The sequence below is a fragment of the Protomyctophum bolini genome (genome assembly GCF_963924005.1).
Source record: "Protomyctophum bolini genome assembly, chromosome: 21".
NCBI lineage: Eukaryota > Metazoa > Chordata > Actinopteri > Myctophiformes > Myctophidae > Protomyctophum > Protomyctophum bolini.
The window spans coordinates 27,851,196-27,878,500 of NC_137882.1; the positions used below are offsets into that span (position 1 = coordinate 27,851,196).

General features: G+C 42.3%; 1 protein-coding gene across 1 annotated transcript in view; it reads left to right on the top strand.

Moving 5' to 3' along the window:
* Window positions 1–1,610: 1,610 nt before the first annotated feature.
* snx7 (sorting nexin 7) overlaps window positions 1,611–27,305 on the top strand; it is a 57,732-nt gene continuing 32,037 nt past the window's right edge. Inside the window, exons 1-7 of the mRNA XM_080794080.1 lie at window positions 1,611–1,881; window positions 9,154–9,369; window positions 11,497–11,607; window positions 12,695–12,853; window positions 15,713–15,917; window positions 16,661–16,869; window positions 18,939–19,025. Of these exons, the coding sequence (XP_080650206.1) occupies window positions 1,738–1,881; window positions 9,154–9,369; window positions 11,497–11,607; window positions 12,695–12,853; window positions 15,713–15,917; window positions 16,661–16,869; window positions 18,939–19,025 (1,131 nt within the window). The 5' untranslated portion in view covers window positions 1,611–1,737. The remainder of the gene's footprint in view (window positions 1,882–9,153; window positions 9,370–11,496; window positions 11,608–12,694; window positions 12,854–15,712; window positions 15,918–16,660; window positions 16,870–18,938; window positions 19,026–27,305) is intronic.

Genomic DNA, 27,305 nt, shown 5'->3' on the forward strand with positions numbered 1-27,305 from the left:
AAAAAAGCTGCTGATATAGGCTATATACTATACAAATACATTGTACCAATATTATATGCACATGTACATTTGATTTGATGATGCTCTTGAATCTATAATAATTGCTCTCTTTTGCACTCTCTTCCTTTCTTTTATGTTTTACGTTACAATTATCGCCTACTACTGAATGGCAAAAAATAAAACAAAGAAATATGGCCTTGACAGCCCACACATCTAAACAGAAAAGTCCTATGTGGTTGATTGTATTAAACAATGTTAAATAAACAACGACGTTAAACTGCACTTTGCCACTCGATTTTCCACTCACTATATGCATGCATACCCTTGAAAAGAATGTAAGTATAGCCTACTTTTTCCAACACTGTGAACTTAATAAAGTAGGGATGTGCCGATGAGACATTTTGGCCGATATCCGATATAATTAATTGCTGTTATGGCCGATGACCGATATTACCGATGTCGATATGATCTCATTCTGTATTGAAAAATCATAATAATTTTGTCCATTCTGAAAAATACATGTAACAGGGTGTCTGCACTAGACGAGGTACTGCACCCGACTTAGGCAAGTCAGATTTAACTTAAATACCTTTTATATTTAATATTGTGAGCTTGTATAGATCTGTTCAAGCTGTTACTTTGGGCTTGTTTATCTGTAAAGATAGACCGATTAATTGGACCGATTAATGAATCGGTCTGATTGATTAATCGAACCGATGCCGATTAATCTAAAAACAACTAAAATCGGCCGTTGCCGATGTGTTTGCCGATTAATCTCCCATCACTAGAATAAAGTACAACCTTGACGTTGAACCTTGAACCTTGAGTTTGATTGATTTGATTGATTTAAATATTTATTAACAGTTTGCAGAATTACAGTACATGATTTCAAGCATATTACAAACTCAATACAAAGACTGTTAACTGTGAGTGGACGACACCATTAAGCATTGCACTTGTTTACAAGAGGATCCACCATGTTAATTTTATCAAAACATTTAGAGATGTACAAATAGACACTTCTATATAGTCAAAGAACAGAAGAGGAATTCATCATAAAGGAGGTAAAAAGGGAAAAGAAACATATACAGTGAGGGGAAAAAGGGGGGGATTCAGATTTTACGGGTGCCGGTTTCGAATTGCCCTTTGAGAGCGGTTTTGAAGGAGTCAAGGGATTTGCATGTCGTAATGACTGTAGGGCATTCCACATTTTGGTGGCATAGGAGCGAAAATAATTTAGTCCCTTGTTTGTGCCTGTTAAGTTCTTCAAGGTGTTTTTTTTACCAGTGAGGGGATCCTGTAAAGGAATCTTGTTCTTTGACTGACCTGCCTCGGCTGCCTGTGTGGCAACTCTCACTTATTTTGGGCTTGTTTTCAATTTCCATTCAATGTTAATTGTTTTGCCAACAATGAGTAGCCTACCCACCCAGATTGTTTTTCATAGACTCGGTTACTTGTTTCCCTCTCCCTCCCTCTCAGAACCTGGCAACACTGCTCTCTTCTCTGGTCTTCTTGCGTGGATTCTTTTTTTTAATTTATTTTCCCTGGCAACGTTTCCGTTCCTGCGCACTGGGGACGAGCTCGAGCTCTCCCTGCACTGTGGACAGAAGTTGAGTTGAGCTGGAAGTAGTTTTTTTTATTCACAACAACATCAGCAGATCTGCTGACAGACCGATGAGGGCTCCGTGTGTCTCACTCTCATCCACAAAATCTGTCCTTCTAATATAATCACCAGTGATGAGCGCGACCACCACCACCACCACCATGGGAGAGCAGCCGTGTGTGTTGTCGCGCACGGAGCCGGTGGACGCGCACGGACAGAACCATAACATTATGCTGGATCTGGATGAGGAGGACGATGACCTGGAAGTTTTCAGTAAGGTGAGGAATGCCTGCCACCTCCTTCCTTCCTTCTTTTTGGACTTCAAAAAGAGTTTTCCAAACTTTACTGCGACGTGGACATGCAGCCAAGCTGTGACATGTATAGTCCCCCATGAATTAACTATTATTGTAAGACAAAGTTCAACAAGGAAACGGTGGTGGCTATGTGTACTTGTTTTTATTGCTACTATAAGTAAAGGTACAGCAATACCACAGTGTAGCCTACCGATATACTGTCTCACCCGTAAAAAGCTTGTTGTATTCAAAATGTTTGTTACTAGTAAAAAGGCTTGCATTCAAAATGTTGTTACCCAAGTAAACAAAGTGCTAAACTGGCATGACAATGTACCCAAAGTAGTAAAAGTACCAATACAGGAATAAAAGTACTCGTCATATTATGCACACTTTTTAAAACAAGCTATATGGTTCAATGCTTTCAATTTATTTGAGAAAATAGCATATCTTCAAGCTCACAACAATGTTGCCTTAGTTGCAATACGTGTGTGCTTGTGTCAATGTATCAAATAGGGATGTTTTAATGATAATACAAATCTAGAAAGTAGCTAGTAATTGTAGGGTGGGGGGGGGAGTACAATATCTGCCTTTGAGATGGTGGAGGCAGGCAGTAGAAGTATAAACGATAAAGTATACTATAGAAACTAAAGTGGAAGTACAGCACACTTGAGTGACTGTTGTCTGCATTTTCTCCATTTTCTCTGTCTGCCTGTTTATAAGTTGCTCAGTGTCAATGATGCTGATCATCAGCTGATGGCATTGATACTTGATCCCCAGCTATAGGGATCAAGGGGACATTATAAGGACTACTTTGTTATCATTTAAGCATGAATCAGCGATGCACAGCCGCTGGGCTTTATCCAACAGAAATGGAACCAAAGTTCACTCGATCAGGTGATGTTATTTTCCTCTTAAACGCCCGACAGGACCTGACCTGACACAAACACCCAAGAGTGTGTCCATATATACGTTTGGTTACACAGGCCACGAATAAGATAACCGTTTAAAGAGGTTAAAGGTTGTGTTAAAACACTCTTGGAATTGTAGGTGTCCATTTGTGGTAGACTTCAAAAAACACCAGTGTGGGTTATTTTTGACAGTGTGGAAAACCTCAGATCAGTACAGACTACTGTTTTTAATTATTATTTCAAAACATAAAGAAAAAGAAAAAGAACATTCCCAGAAATTTAAGAAAAATCCAAGAAATTCCATAAATTACAACACACATTTAAGAAGTAGTGAAAATAGCCGATCTACAAGCTCACACCGTGGCGTGAAGCGACACGGCGTGAGCTTGTAGATCTGCTATTTTCACTGTTTTTGGGTCACGGGCTGAGAAGTTTGGGAACCACTGGACTCGATAGTACTATAGAGACCCACTATATACTGTCCTAGTATTACTAATAGTAATTAGTATTACTATTAGTATTTTTTGCTGTGCTCCTTTTCCCATCTATACTCTACTTGCCAGCCCCAGTGTTGTGTTTGGCAGCAAATTTAGATTTTAGTTTTAGTCATAGTCTCTTGAATTGTTTTCATTTAGTCACCTGGAATGTTTTTGTCTAGTTTTAGTCGACTAAAGGTCATAATATTTTACTCGACTAAATCTACAGTTGATTTAGTCAAACAAAATGTGTTTAGTCGGGCCTTGATGCTGTCGTAATGCCTGTTTGTTTTTTTTCACTTGCTGAAAATAGCCCATTCAGCTATTTTCAGCATGCAATCAAGTGTAAAAGGACTTATACTGTATCTCTTGTCCACTAGTCCCTTCCTATAACATTTTAGTCTAGTTTTTATTTGTTGACGAAATCGTCAGTATATCTATCTAGTCTTAGTTGTAGTCATCAGAGTTTTCATGTAGTTTCCATTTAGTTTTCGTCAGTGGAAAAAAGATAGTCGACGGACATCTTTCGTCTTAGTTTTAGTCGACGAAAACGACACTGGCCAGCCCATGGAGCCCCATTGTGAACCCGGACATGTACAGGCCTATACACCAAAGGTGGATGTTAAAAATGTTAAGTATGCGGGTCCCCAGCATGTATAGAAACTGCTGTATGCTAACTTGAGAAATTTCCATAATGAGCACAGTTAGCTTTAATTAGCATAATCACCTATCTATATGGACATTATTTCAGCAATAGTCCCGGGCCTTATACGGATATTTCCGCGCCAATCAATCTAAAATCACCAAATTTGGCCCAGCTGTATTATAGCCCAGGGCATGCTCTAATGATTTAGCTTTAGGGCGCCCGAGCCGGCGACCTTCGGGGTCGCCATAGCGCCCAAATTCAATATGGCCGCCACCTAAAACGGGTTCACATTCTGGCGAGAGGACTACTACACCAACCTTTCACTGGAAATAGCCGATCTACAAGTTCACTGACAGAGCTTGTTTGCTATGTTATTTAAAACCCATTTTGACCTGAGATCAGATTCTAAAAATGTCTTCTACATCCTGACAGTTTTCTGAAAAAGCTATGTTTCTATGTCAGTCGTTCTTCGATTTTTCAAAAATAGCAGATTTACAAGCTCATAGCGCGCCACCGAGTGGTGCGCTACGAGCTTGTAGATCTGTTATTTTCCAATAGCTAAACTTTAGCATAACATAATGCTAATACCAAAAGGGGTTCCCACCCAAAATAGGTTAAATTTGCTGCTAAATTTACATTTGGGGGGTGATGGTGTTTTTAGGGATACAGGCAGCATTTAATAAAACCGGTACATTTAATTGATTTCAAACTGATCAAATTAATCAAATTGAATCGATAATCAATAATGACATTTTTGTTGAATCTATTTAATACATTCCTATTGGGCATGTTGATTATGGTTGAAAAGTTCCAATTATTATAGTGGTTGTGGAAATAGCAAGTACACAAGTTGTGAAGCTTCTACATCTGCTATTGTCAGAAGTCATGGGCAAAATTGTGTGTGTGTGTGTGTGTGTGTGTGTGTGTGTGTGTGTGGAGGCCAGGAGGACTGGACCACTCTGATAGCTATGTGTGTGCGTGTGTGTGCGAGTGCATGTTTTTTTTTCTGCTGACCACAGTATCTTCTCCCAGTTGTTTATACAGGAAACAGAAGCGATACAAAAAGAGGCGAAAGCTTCAGCTGTGGTGGAAAGCAAGTTAAGCAACTAAGTGCAACATTACTCGAGTATCAGACTATCGGTACACTAGTAGTACTAGCTGCACTATGTAACAAGTATCAGTACACTAGTAGTACTAGCTGCACTATGTAACAAGTATCAGTACACTAGTAGTTCTAGCTGCACCATGTAACAAGTATCAGTACACTAGTAGTACTAGCTGCACTATGTAACAAGTATCAGTACACTAGTAGTACTAGCTGCACTATGTAACAAGTATCAGTACACTAGTAGTACTAGCTGCACTATGTAACAAGTATCAGTACACTAGTAGTTCTAGCTGCACCATGTAACAAGTATCAGTACACTAGTAGTTCTAGCTGCACTATGTAACAAGTATCAGTACACTAGTAGTACTAGCTGCACTATGTAACAAGTATCAGTACACTAGTAGTACTAGCTGCACTATGTAACAAGTATCAGTACACTAGTAGTACTAGCTGCACTATGTAACAAGTATCAGTACACTAGTAGTTCTAGCTGCACCATGTAACAAGTATCAGTACACTAGTAGTACTAGCTGCACTATGTAACAAGTATCAGTACACTAGTAGTTCTAGCTGCACTATGTAACAAGTATCAGTACACTAGTAGTACTAGCTGCACTATGTAACAAGTATCAGTACACTATGTAACGTTCCTCTTCTACCCCGGATTCCAACCCAGACATTTAACATATGAATGTTAATTAGCTTATTATTACAACATAATGCATTAACCATTTAACTCCTATGTTATACTCAAATAGCAGATCTACAAGACGTCTTTCCAAACCACTGTGAAACAAATGGGACATTTGTAATGAATTAATTATTTTTTACTCATTTTTTACTGTGGCGGTGTTTTTATTGATTGGATACTTCATGGGTATTCAATTCATAATCATGACATTTGAACAAAATTCAAATCATCATACAAAGTAATAATACAAAAAATGGATATGTACAGGTTGAGCGGGGGGGGGGGGATGAATGGGGTTAGTCACTTGACTAATATGGGCGGAGCGATCATTTCCTCTCCCTTTTGGCGTGCTGAAAGGTGGACTTTTTTTCATTTTCAGGCCCGTTTTGAAGGATGCCAGTCATTTGCGTTTTCGTATACCATGCAGAGAGAAACACACTGCTCTTGTGTCGATGGGGTTTTCGCTGCGAAAACATCTCCCGTCTACCAAAACAAACGGTGAAAGAAAACACATGCGCATTGACCTGTCGCGTCGCACCGCGGCGCATTGTGTGAGCTTGTAGATCGGCTATTTTCTCAAATGGCTGAAGTGGCTTTTTTTTTTTTTTATATATATTAATCAAAGTAGCTAAAGTTTTCAATTGAATGTAGTGGACTAAAAAGTACAGTATTTGCCTCTTGAGATGTAGTGGGGTAGAAGTAAAATTGGAAATACTCCAGTGACGTAAAAAAGAAAAAACTCAAAGTACTTTAAGTAAATTTACTTACCGGTAGGTACTTTCCACCACTGGTGTTTCTGCAGGTAAATCACCACCACACTACAGTGCAGTGGATGACGACGACCGGTGTTGCCATGTCTGCTTATTATAAGCGACTCTGGGCTTGTTTTTTTAATTTGCTGCAAATAATTGGTTGCACTTTTTGGGGGGATTGTTTTCCTAATGTTGTTTAAAGCAGTGCTTCTCAAAACATTTTCACGTCAAGGAGGACCCCCCCCACACGGAGCCCAATCTGTTTTGTGCCATGGACCTGTCCGTCCGTCCGTAGGTAGGCCTACTCATTTGTGGAGTGGCTATTGGATTGGTGGATATTGTAAAACAACAACCTTCCAACAGTTCAGTTTCTGCTGGCTCCCTGGACGTTTGCATAATGTATATAGATACACGCTGACAGACAAACACATCGTTTGACTGTGACGTACTGTATTAAGATCAACTCGGAAAACAAAGGAGGACAGTGTGGTGTCGTCCAGTTGTCCGTGACAAATCGAAGAACCACTGACACAGAAACATAGCTTTTTCAGAAAACTGTCGGGATGTAGAAGACATTTTTTTAATCTGATCTCAGGTCAAAATGGGTTAAGACTAATCGAGACGCAGGTTTTTATTTTATTTCTTACATCAAAGATCGACACATATTTCAATTCAACTCACTCGATTACGATTTAACCGCGTGCTTATTACACTGCGTTGTGCAATTTTGGTGTACGGAAATAGTGGAAATGGCAGATCTACAAGCTCACATCGCGGACTCACAACGTGACACGTCGTGAGCTCGTAGATCGGCTATTTCCACTTATTTTTGTAGAAGGAAATAATTCAAATTTTACCATGGTCAAAAGTTTGAAATAATCGTGTTTGGTTCAGTGTTGTTTTTGGCAGCAAATGTCTATTTAATTTAGTCATAGTCTTTGGACTGAAACTTCATTTAGATTTAGTCACATTTTAGTCACCTGGAATGTCTTAGTGTTAGTCTAGTTTTAGTCGACTAAATGTCATAAGATTTTAGTCGACTAAATGTAATAAGATTTTAGTCGACTAAATATACGCGTTGTGAGCTTGTAGATCAGCTATTTTCAGCATGCAACCAAGTGTAAAAGGACTTGTACTGGATCTCTTGTCCACTAGTCCCTTCCTAACATTTTAGTCTAGTTTTTATTTGTCGACGAAATTGCCAGTATATTTAGTCTTAGTTTTAGTCATCGTAGCTTAGTCTTCATTTAGTTTCCATTTGTTTTTGTCAGTGAAAATAGGTAGTCGACGAACATTTTTCGTCTTAGTTTTAGTCGACGAAAACAACACTGGTTTGGCTATATTGACTTTGAAGTCCTATCGCCCCAGGACCCAGTTATAGGGCCACCAGAATGTTCCGGGCAGTCTATTCTGGGACAATGTGAGTCCAATCCAGCCAGGGAGCCAAGGGGGACACGGTGCTTTTTAGTGTGTTTGGGTTCGCAATGCGGTCAAATGCAGGTTCCTGCACAAAACCAACCATTGTGTTCAAGAGCACAGCTAACCCATTGAGACCTGTGTCGCCTTTAGCTTTTAACCACTTTAATCATTATTTTAAAGTTTTAAACTTTAGCTGTTGGAAACATAGCATAGCCTGAGCTTGTATACATCTGCTATTTTTGAAAAAAACCTATGAAAATGTGGTGCAAATCCTTTTGAATATATCATTATTTCACAGTAAACATTTTTAACTCATCTTTGCTTCTGGGGGAGTCCCTGGAACAATATATTTTCAGAGGGGGGGTCGGCGGCCAATTGCATGTCATTTTGGGGCTCCTTGAACAGAAATAGTTTGAGCACCACCTGAATAGAAACGTTCTTCAGAAAACTGTTGGCTAGATATAGTCTTAATGGGTTAAACCATTTTGGGGCGTGAACCCCTTTTGGTGTTGGCATTATGTTATGCTTTAGCTATTGAAAAATAGCAGATCTACAAGCTCATAGTGCGCCACCGAGTGGCGCGCTACGAGCTTGTAGGTCTGCTATTTTTGAAAAACGACTGACATAGAAACATGGCTCTTTCAGAAAACTGTCAGGATCTACAAGACAATTTTATAGAATCTGATCTCAGGTCAGAATGGGTTAAAGGGAGACAGAATCAAAGCCATTGTATGGAGTGGCCGCTGCCATCCACCCAGCTAGCATGCGATGCTATCGTGGGCTTTGAGGTCACGATGTATTGTTGTTGCCGAGACGGATCACTCAACATGATTGTATACTGTTACAGTAGCTCGCTGCCAGAGGTCGGAACCAAAAACCGTCACTTTCTTTAGGACCGACTATTCTGGTTTTGTAGTATTTAGCGTCTTATTTGGCGTCTTCTTTTGGCATTTTGTAAAAGGCCTGTCACACAGTGATTACATCATCGTCTAATGGCAATCATGTGAGACGGTCGCAATTGTTTTTGCATAATCATCATAATATATATTTTCATTTTTTTTTGGGATGCAATATTGTACTCCGTGCTGTACTATATACATAACTGTGCATGTTAAAACGTGAACGGTTCAGGTTTTTTGGGTGCAATTGAGCTCAGAAAACCCTTAAAAACACTTTTTTTATGTCCCGATCCCCTTGAGAGATATATTTTTTTGCTTCATTCCATGCGTCCTGTCTGTGTGTCTGTCTGCGTTCCAGAACACGTCCCTGACAGACGGCAGTCCCGTGCCGTGTCCCAGCATGCCTCGCTCCCCCGGCTCCATGGTCAACCAGTACAGGCTGGAGGGGGAGGGGGAGGGGGAACAGACCGCCGCCGACCATCACGACGCCAAAGACATCTTCATCACCGTGGACAACCCCGAGAGCCACGTCACCGCCATCGAGACCTTCATCGTGTACAGAGTAGAAACCAAGGTGTGTGTGTGTGTGTGTGTGCGTGTGCATGTGCGTGCACGCATTGTGAGCTTGTGGATCTGCTATTTTCAAATGGCCAAAATGTATATAGTGTTGAAATGTATGTTTTGGAATAATAATCAAAATCTACAAAGTAACTAGTAACTAAAGTTTTCAAATAAATGCAGTGGAGTAAAAGTACAACATTTGCCTCTGAGATGTAGTGGAGTGCAAGTAAAAGTATTGGAAATACTCGAGTACAAATACCTAAACATTGGACTAATTAAGTAAATGCACTTAGTTAATTTGAGAAATAAACATTGTGAGGACCAATTTCAGGTCTGAGTCGGGTTCAGAGGTTGGGCCTTTAGGCGTTCAAGTTACAGATGTGTCAATTAAACCCTTCACAGTTTCCTGATCTTTTTCCTGAATGCTTTCTTTCTTTCTTTCTTACAATAAAATACCACAAAACAAAAGTAAAGACACACAATATCTTTAAAAAATATATAATGTCAATAGACAATAGGTGTTTGAAAAGGAGCAGGTAGCAGCGGATGCTTATAAATTCCTACGCCTTCATAACGTTTTTATATTGACACAAACGTTTTATGAAACATATATATATACACCGGTATATGTTAAATAGAGAAATTACACATACTGTACATTAGTACTTCAACGCCACTTCACAAAGTGGTGTTGAAGTACTCGCAAAACTTTCCATCCGCATCATACATTTTGGCTTCCCTCCTCATTTCTGTACTTCTTAAAAAATGCTTTTCTTATATTGATGTTTAAACTGTGGCATATACTATTGCTTTGTTTTATCTCTTCCGGAAGTTAACTCCATAAAGTAACCCCGCAAAAAAAACCATTTAGGGAGCTCTTATAGGTGTTTCCCCAAACTTCTGTGCTATAATTTAGGTATGGTAGGATAAGTGCACAATAAAGAGTGTGTAAGGCTTTTAGATTCAATATATGCCTAGTTTTGGCCAAGATGCAGATGATCCTGGCCATCTTAGAACACAGATCATTTGTGTTTTCTGACAATGCAGGTTTCATTCACTGATTCGCCTCGCTAATTCCACTGCTTTGTCACTGAAAAGAAGTGTCACTCCTTGACACACTCCCAGCAGAGGAAATCCATCTATTCAAGGAATCGGAAGTAAGCCCGTCCTCCCCAAGCCCTCCTAAGTGACGGGGCAAGCTGTCCTTCTCCCCCATAGAGATGCAGGTTAAATGACGGGATTTTGTTAAAATGACGGCATGTCTCCATATAAATAATCAATCATTTCAGTAGCAAGAGCATCACAATGTCTTCTAAATCATTCAACAGGCCTGCAGTAGGCTATGCACTGGACACATCTTTGCATGACATTATTTATATAAACTAGAAATGCAAGGAAATGACAGAGGGAGAAATCAACTTTTATCGACCACCCGACAGGAGTTTTCATGTTGCAGGGTAAGACTACGGTCATTAGTATTATTGGCATCACCTGGGCGTGTAACTTTCCAGACATTAAGTCCGTGTATGTGTTCAACAACACATGCCATGCAAAATAACACTGACTGTGTTATGAGGTGGCGAAATCTTGACCTGCATAGCAACAGTTGCTAAACTATTTGGATTGGCATTGGACAATCGCTTTTTGGGGTGGGATTTAGCGAAGGGCTAATTGAATTCACATGTAACACCTTTGGCAAATGCCCCCCTTTCTCGCCGACAATGTTCTGTTTCTGTCAATGCACTGACAATCTACTGAATTCACCCGTTGTCAAGTCCCGCCCGTGGTTGTGCCCCCCTTCGCACCTGTCCTCTTGGTTGGACTAAAAACCTTTCTCTCTCCATCCACTACGATTTGAAATAACGTGTTTTTCCAGTTGCTTCGTATTGGTATTCTTATTTTAAACTTGGTGTCGGTAATAAGGAACACCACAGGTGCAGCATGGTGACTGGGCATATATCATGTTTGTTTTAAAAAAATGATGTTTTAGAAAAAGGCGGAACCAGGGCAGAACGAGGCAGAAAGAGCCTCCTGGTTAGTCAGTCAGGCTGAAAAAGGGTGAACTGCCCGTGGCAGGACATGTGTCTCAAAAGTTCTCAATCGACACGACATCTGAAACGGTCTTTGTCGCCCCATGCAGACGACGCGCAGCGAGTTCGACTCCAGCGAGTACGAGGTGCGCCGGCGATATCAAGACTTCCTGTGGCTGAAAGGCAAGCTGGAGGAAGCCCACCCCACGCTCATCATCAATGTACGTATATATATTCGGCCGAGGAGCAGCGTTGCCAGATTCTGTGACGGAAATGTTGTGACCCGTTCCACGAAAACGAGCCCCAAAAGAAGCGACTATAGGCGATTTGAAAATAGCCGATCTACAAGCTCACAACGCGTGGCGATGAGACACGTTGTGAGCTTGTAGATCTGCTATAAAAAAAAATAAAAAATAAACATTGGGGGAAAAAAGTGACGAATGTGGAATATGTTTTACAAATGTTTTAACAACACAAATCTGGCATGGCGGTCCCTGGCACCAAATATGTTTATGTTGTAGGGTCCTTGGACAAATACATTACTCTGGGGAACTCAATGGTTTAAACAACATCAGGAAACGAGCCCAAATAAGCGACTACACTTAATTAAGCAATATTACACGAGAGGGTAAGTCGAGTCCCGCAAGCATCACTGCAGTGGCAATAATCACGTTAACCCACACCCTCGAGTGTAATATTGCAATTCTACCACAGTTACCCTTAAAACTAAGAAAATCGCGGAAAGAATATATTTCTTTAACCCATTCTGACCTGAGATCAGATTCATACGAGGTTTCCACTGGACACACACTGGTCTGATTAATCCATTCTGACCTGAGATCAGATTCTAGAAAAATGTCAGTCGTTCTTCGATTTTTCAAAAATAGCAGACCTACAAGCTCGTATCGCGCCACTCGGTGGCGCGATATGAGCTTGTAGATCTGCTATTTTTCAATAGCTAAAGCATAACATGATGCTAACACCAAAATGGGTGCCCGGTCAGAATGGGTTAATGACAGATGTAGTCACTACGACCACAAATGTCCCAAGAAACTAGCTAGCCTAGCCACCGAGTTTGCTAGCGCTCTGGGAGAACAGAGCAGCTGAATTCTTTGTTTTGATTAGGTGTTGAACGGTGCTGGTTTTTAACCCACGGCTAGAAGGCTGTTTCAACCAATCAGATTGCTTCCTCGAAACGACCTGTGGTAGAATAGTCCTTGGTTAACGGTAGTCTAGTCTGGCAATGAATCGGAGCGGAAATAAACGAAGCTTCTGTTTGGTTTTTTTTCTTCATCCCCGTCGTCACAGCCGCTGCCGGAGAAGTTTGTGATGAAAGGCATGGTGGAGCGCTTCAACAACGACTTCATCGAGACCAGGAGGAGAGCCCTCCATCGCTTCCTGAACCGCGTCGCAGAACACCCCGTGTTGTCCTCCAACGCGCACCTCAAAGTCTTCCTCACGGCTCAGGTATAACGAACACCTCATCCTGTCCTCCAACGCACACCTCAAAGTCTTCCTCACGGCTCAGGTATAACGAACACCTCATCCTGTCCTCCAACGCACACCTCAAAGTCTTCCTCACGGCTCAGGTATAACGAACACCTCATCCTGTCCTCCAACGCACACCTCAAAGTCTTCCTCACGGCTCAGGTATAACGAACACCTCATCCTGTCCTCCAACGCACACCTCAAAGTCTTCCTCACGGCTCAGGTATAACGAACACCTCATCCTGTCCTCTTAACGCACACTAGGCATGTAGCGACATATCGTATATCGTATTGATACTTTTACATAAGTAAAACAATTGGGCGGTCTTCCGCTCCCCTGACCTTTGACGTCTAAACTTTAACCTCTTAATGAACCTTTAGGCCACCGCTGGGTTATAGGTTGGGTGTCGTTAATTTCAGGCACTGGTTTCCCACTAACTGTACGTTCCCAGTTAATCAGATTACTAGCTTAAATGCTTTAAGACTTTGAATGTGTGCTTGAATGCACTCTTTGTCCGTCCATAGTCCACCGCAGACCTGGGCATTTACATCAAATTCAAAGTCAAAGGTTACTCGGAAATGTGAAAATAAAACGTACTTTCTAATTTTACCTTATGCATGGGCTAAAACGGCATTGCTTTTATTTTGAAGCCTGTTTATTCACTCCGGCCTGGTAAGACCTGACCCCCCCCCCCCCCCCCCCCCGGAGCGCACTGGTGCTATCAAAATACTATATTAAATAACCTGCCACTGTGCCCACAAACGCATGTCCACGAGGAAAACAATCAAAACATTATCTACTAACGTCAGAATCGGTCAGATTAACACACACACACACACACACACACACACACATACACACACACACAAGTGTCTTTAGTTGAGTTTTCTTAATTGATGTGCTTCTGAATCGTGTGTTTATGTCAGTCAGCGTAATGACTCACGTTCACGTTGCAGGTTGGAAATCCGGTATAGAGGGTATGCGCATGCATAAAGTGAATGGCAAATCGAGTGGCAAAGTGACAGGCAAATTGAGATTAACATTGTTTAATGTCGTTTAATGCAATTAGATATGACTTTTCTGTTTGGATGCATGGCCTGTCAAGGCCAGAAAGTAGTTTTTTGACACTCAGTAGGCATTCCTGCATAACTTCCTGGTTTGAGGATGATGTCACACGCATTACCCTCTATAAATAAATGGTAAATGGTGCATTTATATAGCGCCTTTATCCAAGGCGCTTTACATAGATTGTGCATTACATTCACCCATTCACACACCGATGGCAGTGGAAACCATGCAAGGCACCAACTAGCACATCGGGAGCAATTAGGGGTTCAGTGTCTTGCTCAAGGACACTTCGACAGTAACTCTGGGGGAGCCCGGGTTCGAACTGGCAACCTTGCGGTTCCCATCCAGGCACTCTACCCCTGAGCCACCGCCGCCCCTCTATAGAGAGGATACGGAAAACGACGTTCTTCTGCCTAAGCTATGCGTGCATATATGACCAGATATAGTAGGCGGGCTCTATACGACTAATTAAATTCCACCAATGTTCAAAACATGTTTCTGGTTGCGGCTGACAGACTGACGCAGCACTAATTGTTTTAATTGATGGCCTTCATGCCCTGGCACTTGGCCTAATTGTGCCCTCAAAAAGTTGACCACTCTAAAGGCCAAGTGGCCTTTCCCCTAATAGGATGAAATTCCAGGCCTGGTTCCCGCCACAATATTGGTTAAAGGAGAATTCCATGCTAGAATGCTTTCTTATCTTTCTTACCTTTCTTTGTAGTTGTTACGTCCCCACCAAAGAGGTCCAGGTGTTTTTTTGTGCAAAAAAATTGGCTATTTTCCCTACCACAAGCCCTCAATGAATTGCATTGCATTGAATGGGAATTGAATGGGGCTATGGGGTGTTATGCTAGTTCGCTTATTTCCATCGAAAGAAGTAGTAAACTGTGCCGCTTGGGATATTATTTACATTATGAAGAGAGGATATATACAAATAAATTATAATTTTGAGCGATGGAAATAAGCGAATTGCCCCATTCAATTCCCAATCAAAGCAATGCAATTCATTTAGGGCTTATGGTAGGGGAAATAGCCAATAAGGAGCTTTTGCACAAAATAACACCTGGACCTCTTTGGCGGGGACGTAACAACTACAAAGAAAGGTAAGAAAGCCTTCTAGCATGGAATTCTCCTTTAACACATTTAGTACCGGAACTGCATCAAAATAAAGGCGCTGCTTGCGCCAGAGTAATCGCCAGAGTAGTGATCGCTTCTATTTTGAAAGCCATGAACCGGAAATACTTTCTTAAAAAAGTTGACTGACAAAGTGCCATCACAATCTCCGATCATCTTAATATATTTATATACGCTCCAAAAAGAGTTCATATTTTGCGGGAGAGACGGATGAGGAGCAGAAACGCAGCACCAGCATATCGATCCATTCATCACCACGGAGAGCGCCCTGGATGAGGAGATACGAGTCATTCTTTCCGCCGCGCTAACATGGGAGTCAATGACAAGCTAATAGTTTCACAGAGCGTTAGCATACGGCAAGCGAAAAGCGAAATGCCAAAAAAAAAAAAAGTAATTATTCTGAATATTATTATCTCGCCCCGCGTCGTTTGGACGTCGCTAGGACGTCCACAGACGTCTAAGGCACCTCTCGGTTCCAATCCTTATGACGTTTCAGGACGTATTATGTACAAAATGTGTTAACCGGGGGGGGAGGGTCTTTGTTTGTTGTGTCACAGGAGCTGAACCCTCACAAGAAGCAGGGGGGCCCGGGCTTCTCCTTTAACAGGGGGGGGTCTTTGTTTGTTGTGTCACAGGAGCTGAACCCTCACAAGAAGCAGGGCGGCCCGGGCTTCCTGAGCTGGATGGGGGACACGGTGCGCGCCGTGGCCCACTCGGTGCGCGGCGGCGTGCGGAGCCGCCCGGAGGAGTTCGGCGCCATGCAGGAGTACGCCGACGCCTTCAGCCACAAGATGTCCTCCCTGGACAAGGTCACGCAGAGGATCATCAAGGAACAGAGGGGTACGTAGTACCGTACCGCACGGTTTGGTCATGATGAAACCCATTCGAACTGGGAGAAGCATCCGTGTCATTTTAGATATGAATACTTCAAAACAATTGTTTTATGCTTTTGTCTATTCAAAAATAGCAGTCGTGAAATATAATATATATATATACATTATATTATATATATATATACTATTTTGAGGGGTGATAGCCCCTCCTATGTCCAGCTTTTAGTGTGTATAAACACACATTTTTCTATTTTGTCTTACTTTATTAGTGATTTAATCTGTGAAAGGTGCTCTATAAATAAACTTTACTTACTTACTTACTTACTTGTCCTAACACAACCATTCAATGCCATTGACAATGAATGGACAATTTTTGAGTGTTTGTGTAAACACAAACATTGCGTAAAACACACACATTGGAGTCTTAAGGTCGAGACGCAAATTCCGATTGTATTCCCGACTGACATAAATTATTCGTCGCCCTATAATGGAGGGTATGCGTGTGACATCATCATCAAACCCGGAAGTTATGCAACGCCCACTGAGTGGCAAAAAACTACTTTCTGGCCTCGACAGCCCGTACATCCAAACAGAAAAGTCCTGTCTGATTGCATGAAACAACATTAAACAACGTTAAACTCACTCTGCATGTTGCTTCGCCACTCAATGTGCCATTCACTTCAAGCATGCGAATACCCTCTATAACAGTCGCGGGGCCCACCCATCGTCCCCTATATATATATACTGCAGAGTACCTGGAGGAGTTGCGTCAGTACGGGCCCACCTACAGCCAGTGGGCCGGCGCCGAGGGGGAGGAGGGCCCGCTGGCGGAGCCGCTGGGCGGCGTGGCGGCCTGCGCCGAGCTCTGCGGCCGGGAGACGGAGGAGCAGATCGACCACCTGGCCGAGGTGCTGGTGCCCGCCCTGCACGAGTACGTCCTCTGCGCCGACACGCTCAAGGTAAAGGTCGTCGGCCGGCCGTGCACCTGTTATCAGGGAGAAATATCTATATCATTAAATTAGCACGTCGATATATCTACCGGTACATAATATACACATAGAGGTAGGTATAGTATGTATGCACATACAGTACCAACTACCAACTGCTATGTCGACATACCGATTTGTTACCATTATTTTGTAGAAGTACACTATTGTCAAAACATTTGGAATATTTTTTTGTCTCTGAGAACTGTAAAGTATATGAAGAAGTCGAATCACTCAAGTAAAGTCAAAGTATCTTGAAATTGTGCCTTTAAAACTGTCTCAGTGCCTCATGACGCCTTTGGACTTGGCCACCCCCTGGTGGCCAAGAGTGCCAATTGCGCCTTTGGACGCCTTTTTGAAAATAAAATGAATCAATCTAATCTGGTGTGCAGGTGATGATATGCACATTACAAGCACAATAGAATTACAATTTCTTTATTTTATTCATAATGGGCTTCGGTGGCAACGAGGGCCAAAACTGCTGTCCACCAGGTGGCACTGAATGGGTACAGTACTCGAGTAAATGTATTTGGCTACTTTCCACCACTTCTATTTTTAGGCCGGAGGTCTGTGGTTCCTCGTGCAGGAGATAGGATGGTGTCGCTGTCGGGGGCGAAAACCACAACTGTTCGTTTTCAGGAATCTAATTAAAAAGAATAGCCAAAATTTCCGATCTACAAGCTCAAAACGTGTGTCCCCTAGGGTAGCACTGGGTACTCTCACAAAACATGCTGTAATCCTGGTCTCTAAACTGCCTCCCCCTGGCCCGCCGGGGCGCCTGGTGGAGGGGAAAAGAACTGGTCGGAATAACATGTTCCTTCCACGCGCTACGTTCCGGCCCGGGGAAACTCCCCACTATCGGGTGAAAAGAAGCAGCTTTGACTACTCATGCATGGAAGGAAGCATGAGGTCAGTCTGGGTGAAAAAATGGCTTGCAATGTCGTGAGATAAAAATAAACGAAAAAAACGTATGTTTTGAGCTACTCTTGTGTAGACACTGCAGTGCAAATAAAAACACAATTAAATCGTTGTTCACAATTATTTGTGTGACTAGTAATCATCGACTTTTTGCAACAATCGTCAAAGTCGTGACAGCCCTACTACAGACTAAAACTGTCATATCTCCCCTCCTTGACAAGCCTCCGTCTCACAAGCAAAAATCCACAACGCCGGCGGCAGAAAGTAACCAAATACATTTAGTCAAGCACTGTACGAGTAGTGTCGACTACAACTTTTGAGGTATACCTTCCTTTCTTCTTTACCGTTGAACGTGGCACATAACAAGCTTTACTGTAAAAAAAAACAACTGTCAGGCTACCGGCAGTTCTGTGGAAACAACCTCGTCAACACCCTCATATCTTTAAAGAACGACAGAAAAAGAAACTTGACATGTTGACGGGAGAAACTGTTGAGAGCCTGCTGTAATAGTGAAGTCACTCCGTCTGGCTGCCAGTGCAGTGCTTTTCATTAGCCCATTTTGGGCGCGAACCCCTTTTGGTGTTAGCATTATGTTACGCTTTAGCTATTGAAAAATAGCAGATCTACAAGCGGCGCGCTACGAGCTTCTAGGTCTGCTATATTTGTTTTTAAATCCGAAGAACGACTGACATAGAGAAACATAGCTTTTTCAGAAAACTGTCAGGATGTAGAAGACGTTTTTAGAATCTGATCTCAGGTCAGAATGGAAAACTGTCAGGATGTAGAAGACATTTTTTTAATCTGATCTCAGGTCAGAATGGGTTAGACAAGTGATGGAGACGAGAGCCTGGGAGAGCTGCCTTTGTTTTGGAAAACGACATGTTTATTAGAACTGGTAACATACTGTATAGCCGCACATGATGTGTGCCTTATGTTACTGTATGCAATGCACGTACACGTGTGTGTGTGTGTGTGTGTGTGTGTGTGTGTGTGTGTGTGTGTACCGTAAATGAAATCCACTGCAACAAAATGCATTTATACTGTTATGTGCACTGTGTATGAATGATATACCGGTAGACATCATATATATATAATGCATGTATAATATCTCTATTATCTGCCAGGCTGTGCTCAGGAAGAGAGACAATATTCAGGCGGAGTTCGAAGCCAAAAATGAAGCCCTCGCTGCCAGGAAGGTCGACCAAGAGGCAGTGAGTAGAATGTCGATGCGCACGCACGCACACACACAGGCACACAGGCACAGTACACACAGTACACAGATGCACGAGCTAATGTACTGTACACAGTACACACACACACACACACACAGGTTTCGGGGCTTGCAGTCATTCTCCCAGTCTCGTAATAACGCGAAGGCACAGAGATGCACTCTGAGCTTGTGTTGGAGACACACCTGGGGAGGATTAAGTTAACGATCCCAGGCTTGTCAGGAGGCCCTATAATAATATAGCTGGACGCCACTCGTCTTATAGAATAAAGGGCGCTCGATATTATTTCATGAAGCCGTGAATCCCCCTCCCCCACGGGTGGCTAATCGCACTCTAATGAAAAATCATCGTGCCTCTTTTGACGACGGCTGGTTTCAAATGTCATGGACACCGCCGGTATTAACCCATTTAGGCCTGACGTGGAAATTATAAAAAAGTATTTTTTTTTATGTAATTATTTTCCTGAAAAAACCTCCTGTGTTTCTCAATATTCCATGTCAAGGACTCCAAAAGTATATGTAATATGCCGCCGACCCCCCCCCCCCATCTGGAAATATGTAGTTTAGTTTCAAGATTGGAGTTTAAAACTGAAACTCTGAAAGAGTATATGTTCAAAGATTTGAGGCACATTTGAGCTTGTAGATCTGCTATTTTTCAATATTCAATATTATAAAATTATAACGATGTTTAAAACACCAAAAGGGTTCCCGACCCAAAATGGGTTACGAGAGACAGATGCAGCGCAGGGGAGGGAGGATGGAGAGTTTACTTTGACATCTGTGAGGTTTATGTACACCATTTTGTTTAAGGGTCTTATTCACCTGCAGATTTATGACTTATAACTCAGGGGTTCTCACCCCGTGGGTCGTGACAATTATTTTGCGGGGTCCCCACATTATTTTCAAAAACAAAACTTTTTATTTTTTTGCAACTGAATGGCCATATGGAGGCGTGACTGACTGAGCGACAGGTTTCGACAGGTTTTCAAGGTAATCTGCGACCTGCCGTCACTGACAATGGAATGGACAAAAGTGCTAACGGTAATAGCGCCAATGCTAGCGAGCTATATGGCAAGGAGCAGAAAACGACAGTGTTCCAATGGCAATTCCGATGGTATTTTCAGAGAAAAGAGGCTAATACAGAAGCTAATGTGGTCGGGGTCCCGGCACAGTCACGGTGCAGGCGAGGCCTCAAGCCCCCCAGAAAGGCAGAAAGGCTTGCCAATGTTGAATCTGCGAGACGTAGTGGTGAAAAGGGGAACTACAGGCATTTAGCACTGGGAAACTCCGTGCACATGGGTCTGGGGTTTAAAGGATGTAACCGCGACAGCCCTAGTTGTGAGCATTAAAAGGCCACGGGTCGGTCCGTTTTGAATCGAGCGACTTTAAAACTGTCTGAGGTGCACATCAAAGCCAGAGTAGACGTGAAGATCAACCCTGAAATATACCCTCTCCCTTCTTTTAATGGTTAAACGTTTTATTTATTTGGCATTGGCAAATTATTTCATTTAATATAATTTATTTTTCTCATTTCAGTTATGGTTTTTCATGATTATATACATTTTACTTTGTACTTATTTTTTTATATATTCCATACCAGAAAAGAAAAGGAAGAAGATAAATCTTATTTATACCTGCCCCTATCATAAAAAAAAAACATCAAATTGATGCTGCTACCAACCATACATTTTATATCACCATGATTACATCAAATAAAAAAGAAAATAACATGTAGAGCTCAACAAGAGAACAAATTAAACAACGCTGAGGGAACAAAATAACACTTATATATCTAACCTTCTAATTCATATTTTATCATTTTTTCCTTTTTAAACACTTTCTTAAATCTAAACACTGTTGTACTGGGAATTCCATAATTGTATACCTGCAACAGAAGTTTTAGTGTAGTCCGATTTCAAACAGATGTTTGAAATCATGGCTTCTTCTGTGGTCCTAATCCTCTGAGCTAAACACAAATTACTTCTGTAACTGTATTGGTAATGATCTGTTTTTCGCTCTGAACACCACTAATACTGTTCGTAATTCAACCAAATCCATGATTTTCAAAACACCTGATAACATGAAAAGCCTATTGGTGTGTGCTCTGAAATCTTCTTTATACATGATTCTTAACGCTCTTTTTTTGTAACATAATCAAAGGAGTCATATTACTCTTGGATGAGTTGCCCCATACTTCCGAACAGTAAATAAAATATGGTAAAACCAGTGTACAATACAACATCCTCAATACATTCGTATCCAAATCGTATTTTACTTTGTTCAAAATAAAAATACTTTTGGCCACCTTGGCTTTTATATATGCTATATGATTTTTCCATGATGATTTCTCATCTAATATAATGTAATATAATTACAACGTCCTGTGATACAGTTTGCCTGCCTCAATCAATAGTTATTTATTTATATAGATAATGTTTCATTATATAGTGTTTTTCTTCTTTTCTTTTCACACAGTTCAGTTGACAGGCAGAGCTGGCACACGTTTGTCATGTCAGTGTGTGGCCAGCAGAGGTCAGTGATGTTCCATGTAGCAGCTCAGAGCTGATGGTTGCTGTTACACGCAGCAGAAATGTTTAGTACAGTGACTCTCAACCTGAGAATATTGCAAGTGGACCCCAACAGCTAATTGGCAACACACCTTTTGTAATGATAATATAACCTTAGTATTATTTAAAATATAAGGCAACGCTCCAAGACATGGCCAAAGCTTGTGCGGGGGTCCCCAGCCAAAAACGTGGAGAACCCATAATCGAAAAAAAAAAAAAAAAAAAAAAAAAAAGTATATATATGCCAATAAGGCTGCATGATATATCGATGTACCTTCATCAGAGTGGAGAATATAAGTATGAATCAAGTTGAGCAAAGCCACTCTTCTCTGCCCCTCCTCTCTAACAGACACAGTTAACCATCGCTTGTTGGCGGATGGCAGATTGCCTGCCAGACAGACAATCTGATGAAATGAAGGCAGTTATATAGAATAGACTAGAGTGTAGACTAGTGAACTGAACGTTTTTCTGTTTATATCAAGTAGCTGTCGATTTGGCTGATGGTCACTTTCTGGCATCCCTAGCGCGCACACACACACACACACACACACACACACACATTCTGGCTTCTCCCTAGCCCTTTTTGGGATATCGGACAAGCAACGGACACTTATGTATGAACTATATGTCCACCATTCCGAAAATAAAACTGAACTGAACCCCTGGGGGTCAAAAAAACCGTAGGTTTCATTTTTGGCTAGGTGGCCCAGCCTTCATCCAATCGGAATAGAGAGGGGCCTTCCACCAATCGTGATCGAGCGGGGGCGGGCGTTTGTGTGTGTGTGTGCTGTTGGCCTGTCGTGTCCCCCCCCCCCCACACTGTAGTGTGCACATCTTGTCTCCCCCCCCTCTTCCCTTTGTTTTCTTGGGAAAATAACACAATGGGAAAAAATATACTCGTAAAAACTGATGTGACGATGACGCTGATTTTGATTCTAAATACTGTACCAGTGAGTCAGACAATAGGAAAACAGCCAGTTTGCAAAGTGCCTAGACGGCAGAACGTTGTTACATAAAATACAGTTGGCATATACTTGTCAGAAACGGTAGACATCAATCATGGTTAAAAGGAAACGACGCCTCCTCCAAATTGAACAGCTTGCTGATATTGCACAGTGCCATGTTAACGGTTTGGCCCTCCTCGCAGTGCTCGCACGCACGCGCGCACGCACGCACATATTCGTATGCAACAAGCAATTGGCAACGCAGTGACGCACACTCGTATGGCCTTGTTTCACAACTTGTGAAATAAACCCTGTACTTCATCATGAGAGTGTCGAGCTAAAGTAGTGAAAACAACAGACCTACAAGCTCACAGCGTGTTACGTGTCGCAATGCGCTGTGAGCTTGTAGGTCGGCTGTTTTCACTCGTACTCGCAGCGACGATTTACACACGTCCTTGGGCTAAAAAAAAAAAAAAACTAGCTGATCTACAAGCTCACAATGTGTAGAATAGATGTAGATCGGCTATAGTTGAACTATTTTAAAATGATTTTCAAAAATGCTAATTAACGGCAGATAAGTTTAGGGATAAAGGGATAAGGGTGGCGCAAGATGGAGCCCTTGAAACATTCGGCATGCCATCCACAATGACTGTGTGTCTTGTCTGCCTTATAATTGATGACTTTATTGAATGTAAACGGCAGTCATCGTGGTACAGTAGAGAGTGCCAGATGGCCTTCGCGGATCTGATTTGTTATTTTCTTATATAGTTAAAAAAAAATAGCCTATGTGTCATTTACAGTGTCCCTGTACAGTATGGCCATCGGGGCTATATATATATATTTTTTTTAATTAGAATCAGTTAACCCATTTTGGGGCGGGAACCCCTTTTGGTGTTAGCGTTATGTCACGCTTTAGCTATTGAAAAATAGCAGATCTACAAGCTCATAGGTGGCGCGCTACGAGCTTGTAGGTCTGCTTGTAGGTCTGCTATAGAAACATGGCTTTTTCAGTAAACTGTCAGGATGTAGATGACATTTGAATCTGATCTCAGGTCAGAATGGGTTAATTTGTCACGTCACACAATTTGACAGCTTTGACATCCACTGTTCTAAACGATGCAGTCAGAGAGGTGACGTATGACTCGTGGGGGCTTTCAAAGCGTGATGGAAGAGTCTTTTCTCTCTCTCTCTCTCACACGGTTACGGTCTGCCTCTCCTGCCCGGAGGCCCCCGGGAGGATTTGTGGTGACAGAGTGAGACGTCTTAAATCCATCTCAGTCACTTCTGACGGACCCTGAAAGATGCTAGGAAAAAGGGAAACGGAAGGATTGACGACCCCAACATTAATTAGGATGATTTTTCCCGTGGCGATATACCTCGTATCACACTTGTCCACTATGCACAACATTGCAGCAATAGAGCACCGAAGTCTGACGTCACTTTTACAGGTTCATGTATTTTTTTAGTTGCATTGAAATCCCCCATTCCTGGCCTTTCTGTCAGGGGGGTGGCTGTGCATCGTTAATGATGTCCATTAATATTTGATACAGCCAGTTTCTGGAGAAAATGGAATTAATGTGTCCGCAAAAGCCTTGAAACTACATATGAAGGCAATGTCGCTGCTAATATACGTCACGCCCAGCTGTCAACACATTGCGTTCCTGAGATTCCTATTGACCTCAAGCTCAGCTGGTGGTGACTCGACTCGTGCTAACCACGAAACATTAAATATCAATAAAATAAAATAAAACGTAATTAACATTCAGGTTCTGTTGTGTGACGGGCAGATGCAGCCACCCGCCTACCCGGAAATGTAGTCTCTGGGTTGTTTGACTAATTTCTAACGCTTATTTTGTTACTCTTTGGGTATATTTGTACATTTCCACCTTCAGTCGATGCTTCATATCCATATGAGTGAAAAGGCCGGGGTGATCGTTTTTTTTTCAAACGCAGTTCTTATATGAAGAGATCTAAAATCCCCCTATGGGGATTTCAATGCAAATAAAAAATACATGAACCTGGGGACTGACGCCCTCTACCGACTGTGACGTCAGGACTTGCTCTATAGCTATAGTCTACAAGCTCACAGCGCTTGCTTGTAGATATAATTTTACGGGGGACAGTTTCGAATTGCAGCCGTCCGTAGGTGCCCTTTGAGAGCGGTTTTGAAGGAGTCAAGGGATTTGCATGTCGTAATGGCTGTTGGTAGGGCGTTCCACATTTTGGTGGCATAGGAGCGGAAATAATTTAGTCCCTTGTTTGTGCCGAATCTGGGTTGTACATGGTTCGTTGCACTCCCTCTGGTGTTGTGGATTCCCCTCAAGGCCCAAACAAATGTGGATTGGGCATGTTGAGAGCTATACTAAACTATTATGACAAAGATCGCTGTGCGTAATTCAGTGACCTTCAAGCTACGAGCTTGTAGGTCTGCTTTTTTTTTATCGAAGAGCGACTAGCTTTTTCAGAAAACTGTCAGGATGTAGAAGACGCTTTTAGAATCTGATCTCAGGTCAAAATGGGTTAAGGCAAAGACGTGAGTGCTTTATTATTCTGAGAACAATGCATGGCCACCCGTGTGATTTAGCTGCAATTTATCGCGTGCCTCAATTGACGAGCTGTTAACGCCCACACTCGCCCACACTTCCCGGTGCGTCAACACTAGCACAGAGAAACGTGTCATTTCCGGCGTCTTCCATTAGCCCCGTACTGCTGCCTGTGTCACAGCTGGACACCGCATGCTTCAATCAATGGAGGGATAGTTGTCTTTTAATTACAATTATTATCCATCCTTCTGGCGATGGCGGGTTGTTATTGTTCGACCGTATGTGCGTGAGTGAGTTCGCCGAGGCTCCGGTGAGCGCTTATAGTCATAACCGGTGGTTTAAAGTAACTAAATACATTTACTCAAGTACTGTGCTTAAGTACAATTTTGAGATATTTGTACATTTTTCCAGTATTTCCAATATCTTTACTTCTATTCCACTACATCTCCCGAGGCACATATGGTACTTTTACTCCACTGCAATCATTTGAAAACTTTAGTTATACTTTGTCAAATCTGTATTATACCCATTAAGCACTTCAGCACTACTGTATATATTTTGTTGGCCATTTGAACCTTTTCAAAAGGTGTTTATGCATTTGAAATGAAATGGGACATTCGATATAATTAAAGGACCAAGCAGTCCTGAATTGCTTATTGCTTTTGTCTCTTATTTCTTTTCTTCTTCCGCCAAAAAATAGCAGTTCTGGCTGAACCGTGCAGTCGGTTTTCGCGAAATGTGGAGATATGGTAGAGGGCCATGCCAAACGGTGAGGATGCGAAGCCCACAGCCATTGGTCAAAAGGTTGCGCTATAGCATTCAATTGAAAATGTTAACTTTGACCAATGACCACGCGTATAGCTCATGAACCGTTTGACCGTCGGCAATGAAACGCTGATGCACACATGCGTCTCCTCATGCCGAACAAGTATCCTCTGACCTCTAGACCGCCCGCCATTTTGAATTATATGAAAATCTATTAAAATGCATCTCCGCATTTTTCAAAAATGCACGACAAGTTATACCCGTGAACTTTGGACCTATACGGACATGGGAGAGTATAGTACGTTTTTTTTTAAGTGGAAAAAATTAAGGTTTTATGAGCCAATGAAAATTGACGTTTTGTGAAAATCATTATTTTGTCCCTAATACATACATGCAGCGTCCTATGCTTTTGCAACTTTTCAGTATGGTACAGGGTCATGCCAAATGGCACTGAAACCAGCCTTAAAACAGTGCACACACTGTAGTAATGAATAATGGACCAGGACACACATAATCCTCCGAACATAACTCACCGAAACAAAGCCTGCTAGACCTATAGGACAAAGTCTATTATCATCCAGGCTGGGAAGGCGTCTCAGGTCCCCATAGTTTCTCCATGAAATGCATTTTGTGCCATTTTCATAAAACAATGTACCGTGACAGATTCACTTCTTCTACCACGGCGTTTCAGGGTTGCGCCTGCATTTCAATCCACTTGGACGCATTTTATTTCATGACAAAAACAGTGCATTTTAGAGAGAAGATGGGGAACAGAGACGCGCTTCCCAGCCTGGAGAATAGACTTTCACCAAAGTCCATGCCAGGTCCAGTCACACATTTGCCTCCGAGATGTAGTGGAGTAGAAGTAAAAGTACTGGACATCGGAAGTGCTCGAGTAAAGTAAAATGACCTCGAAATTGTACTTAAGTACAGTACTTGAGTAAAATCACTTAGTACTTGAGTAAAAGTACTTAGTTACTTTACACACCACACATGAGTCACTCAATTGCAATTGCACGCACACTTGCGCGCCGCGAAGAGCTCTCTCGTGTCCCCCGTCGTCACTGACCCGCGGTGGTTATCGATTGAGTCACCTTATCAAGGCAGTGTAGCAGAGCGAGCAGCGCGTCCATCCATCAACGCTGATGGGGAGCAGGTGTGTTCCTCCATCAGCGCTGATGGGGAGCAGGTGTGTCCCTCCCCGGGCCGTAGAGTGCTAGGCCCGACAGTCGGCATGCACTTGTCAGTGTCGAGGGGCCCTTTTCCCTCGTATAACTCGTTTTCGACGAGAGGCGAGCGGGCGGGTCGAGAGGTGCGGGCGGGCGGGCAAGTCTAGACGGTACATTTTAAGGCTGTATTTTCCAGAAGTGCGTTATTTATTGTCTTATGGGACCCCGGCAACTACTGGTGATAGCAGGCGAAGAGACGATGGTCGAATGGCGGG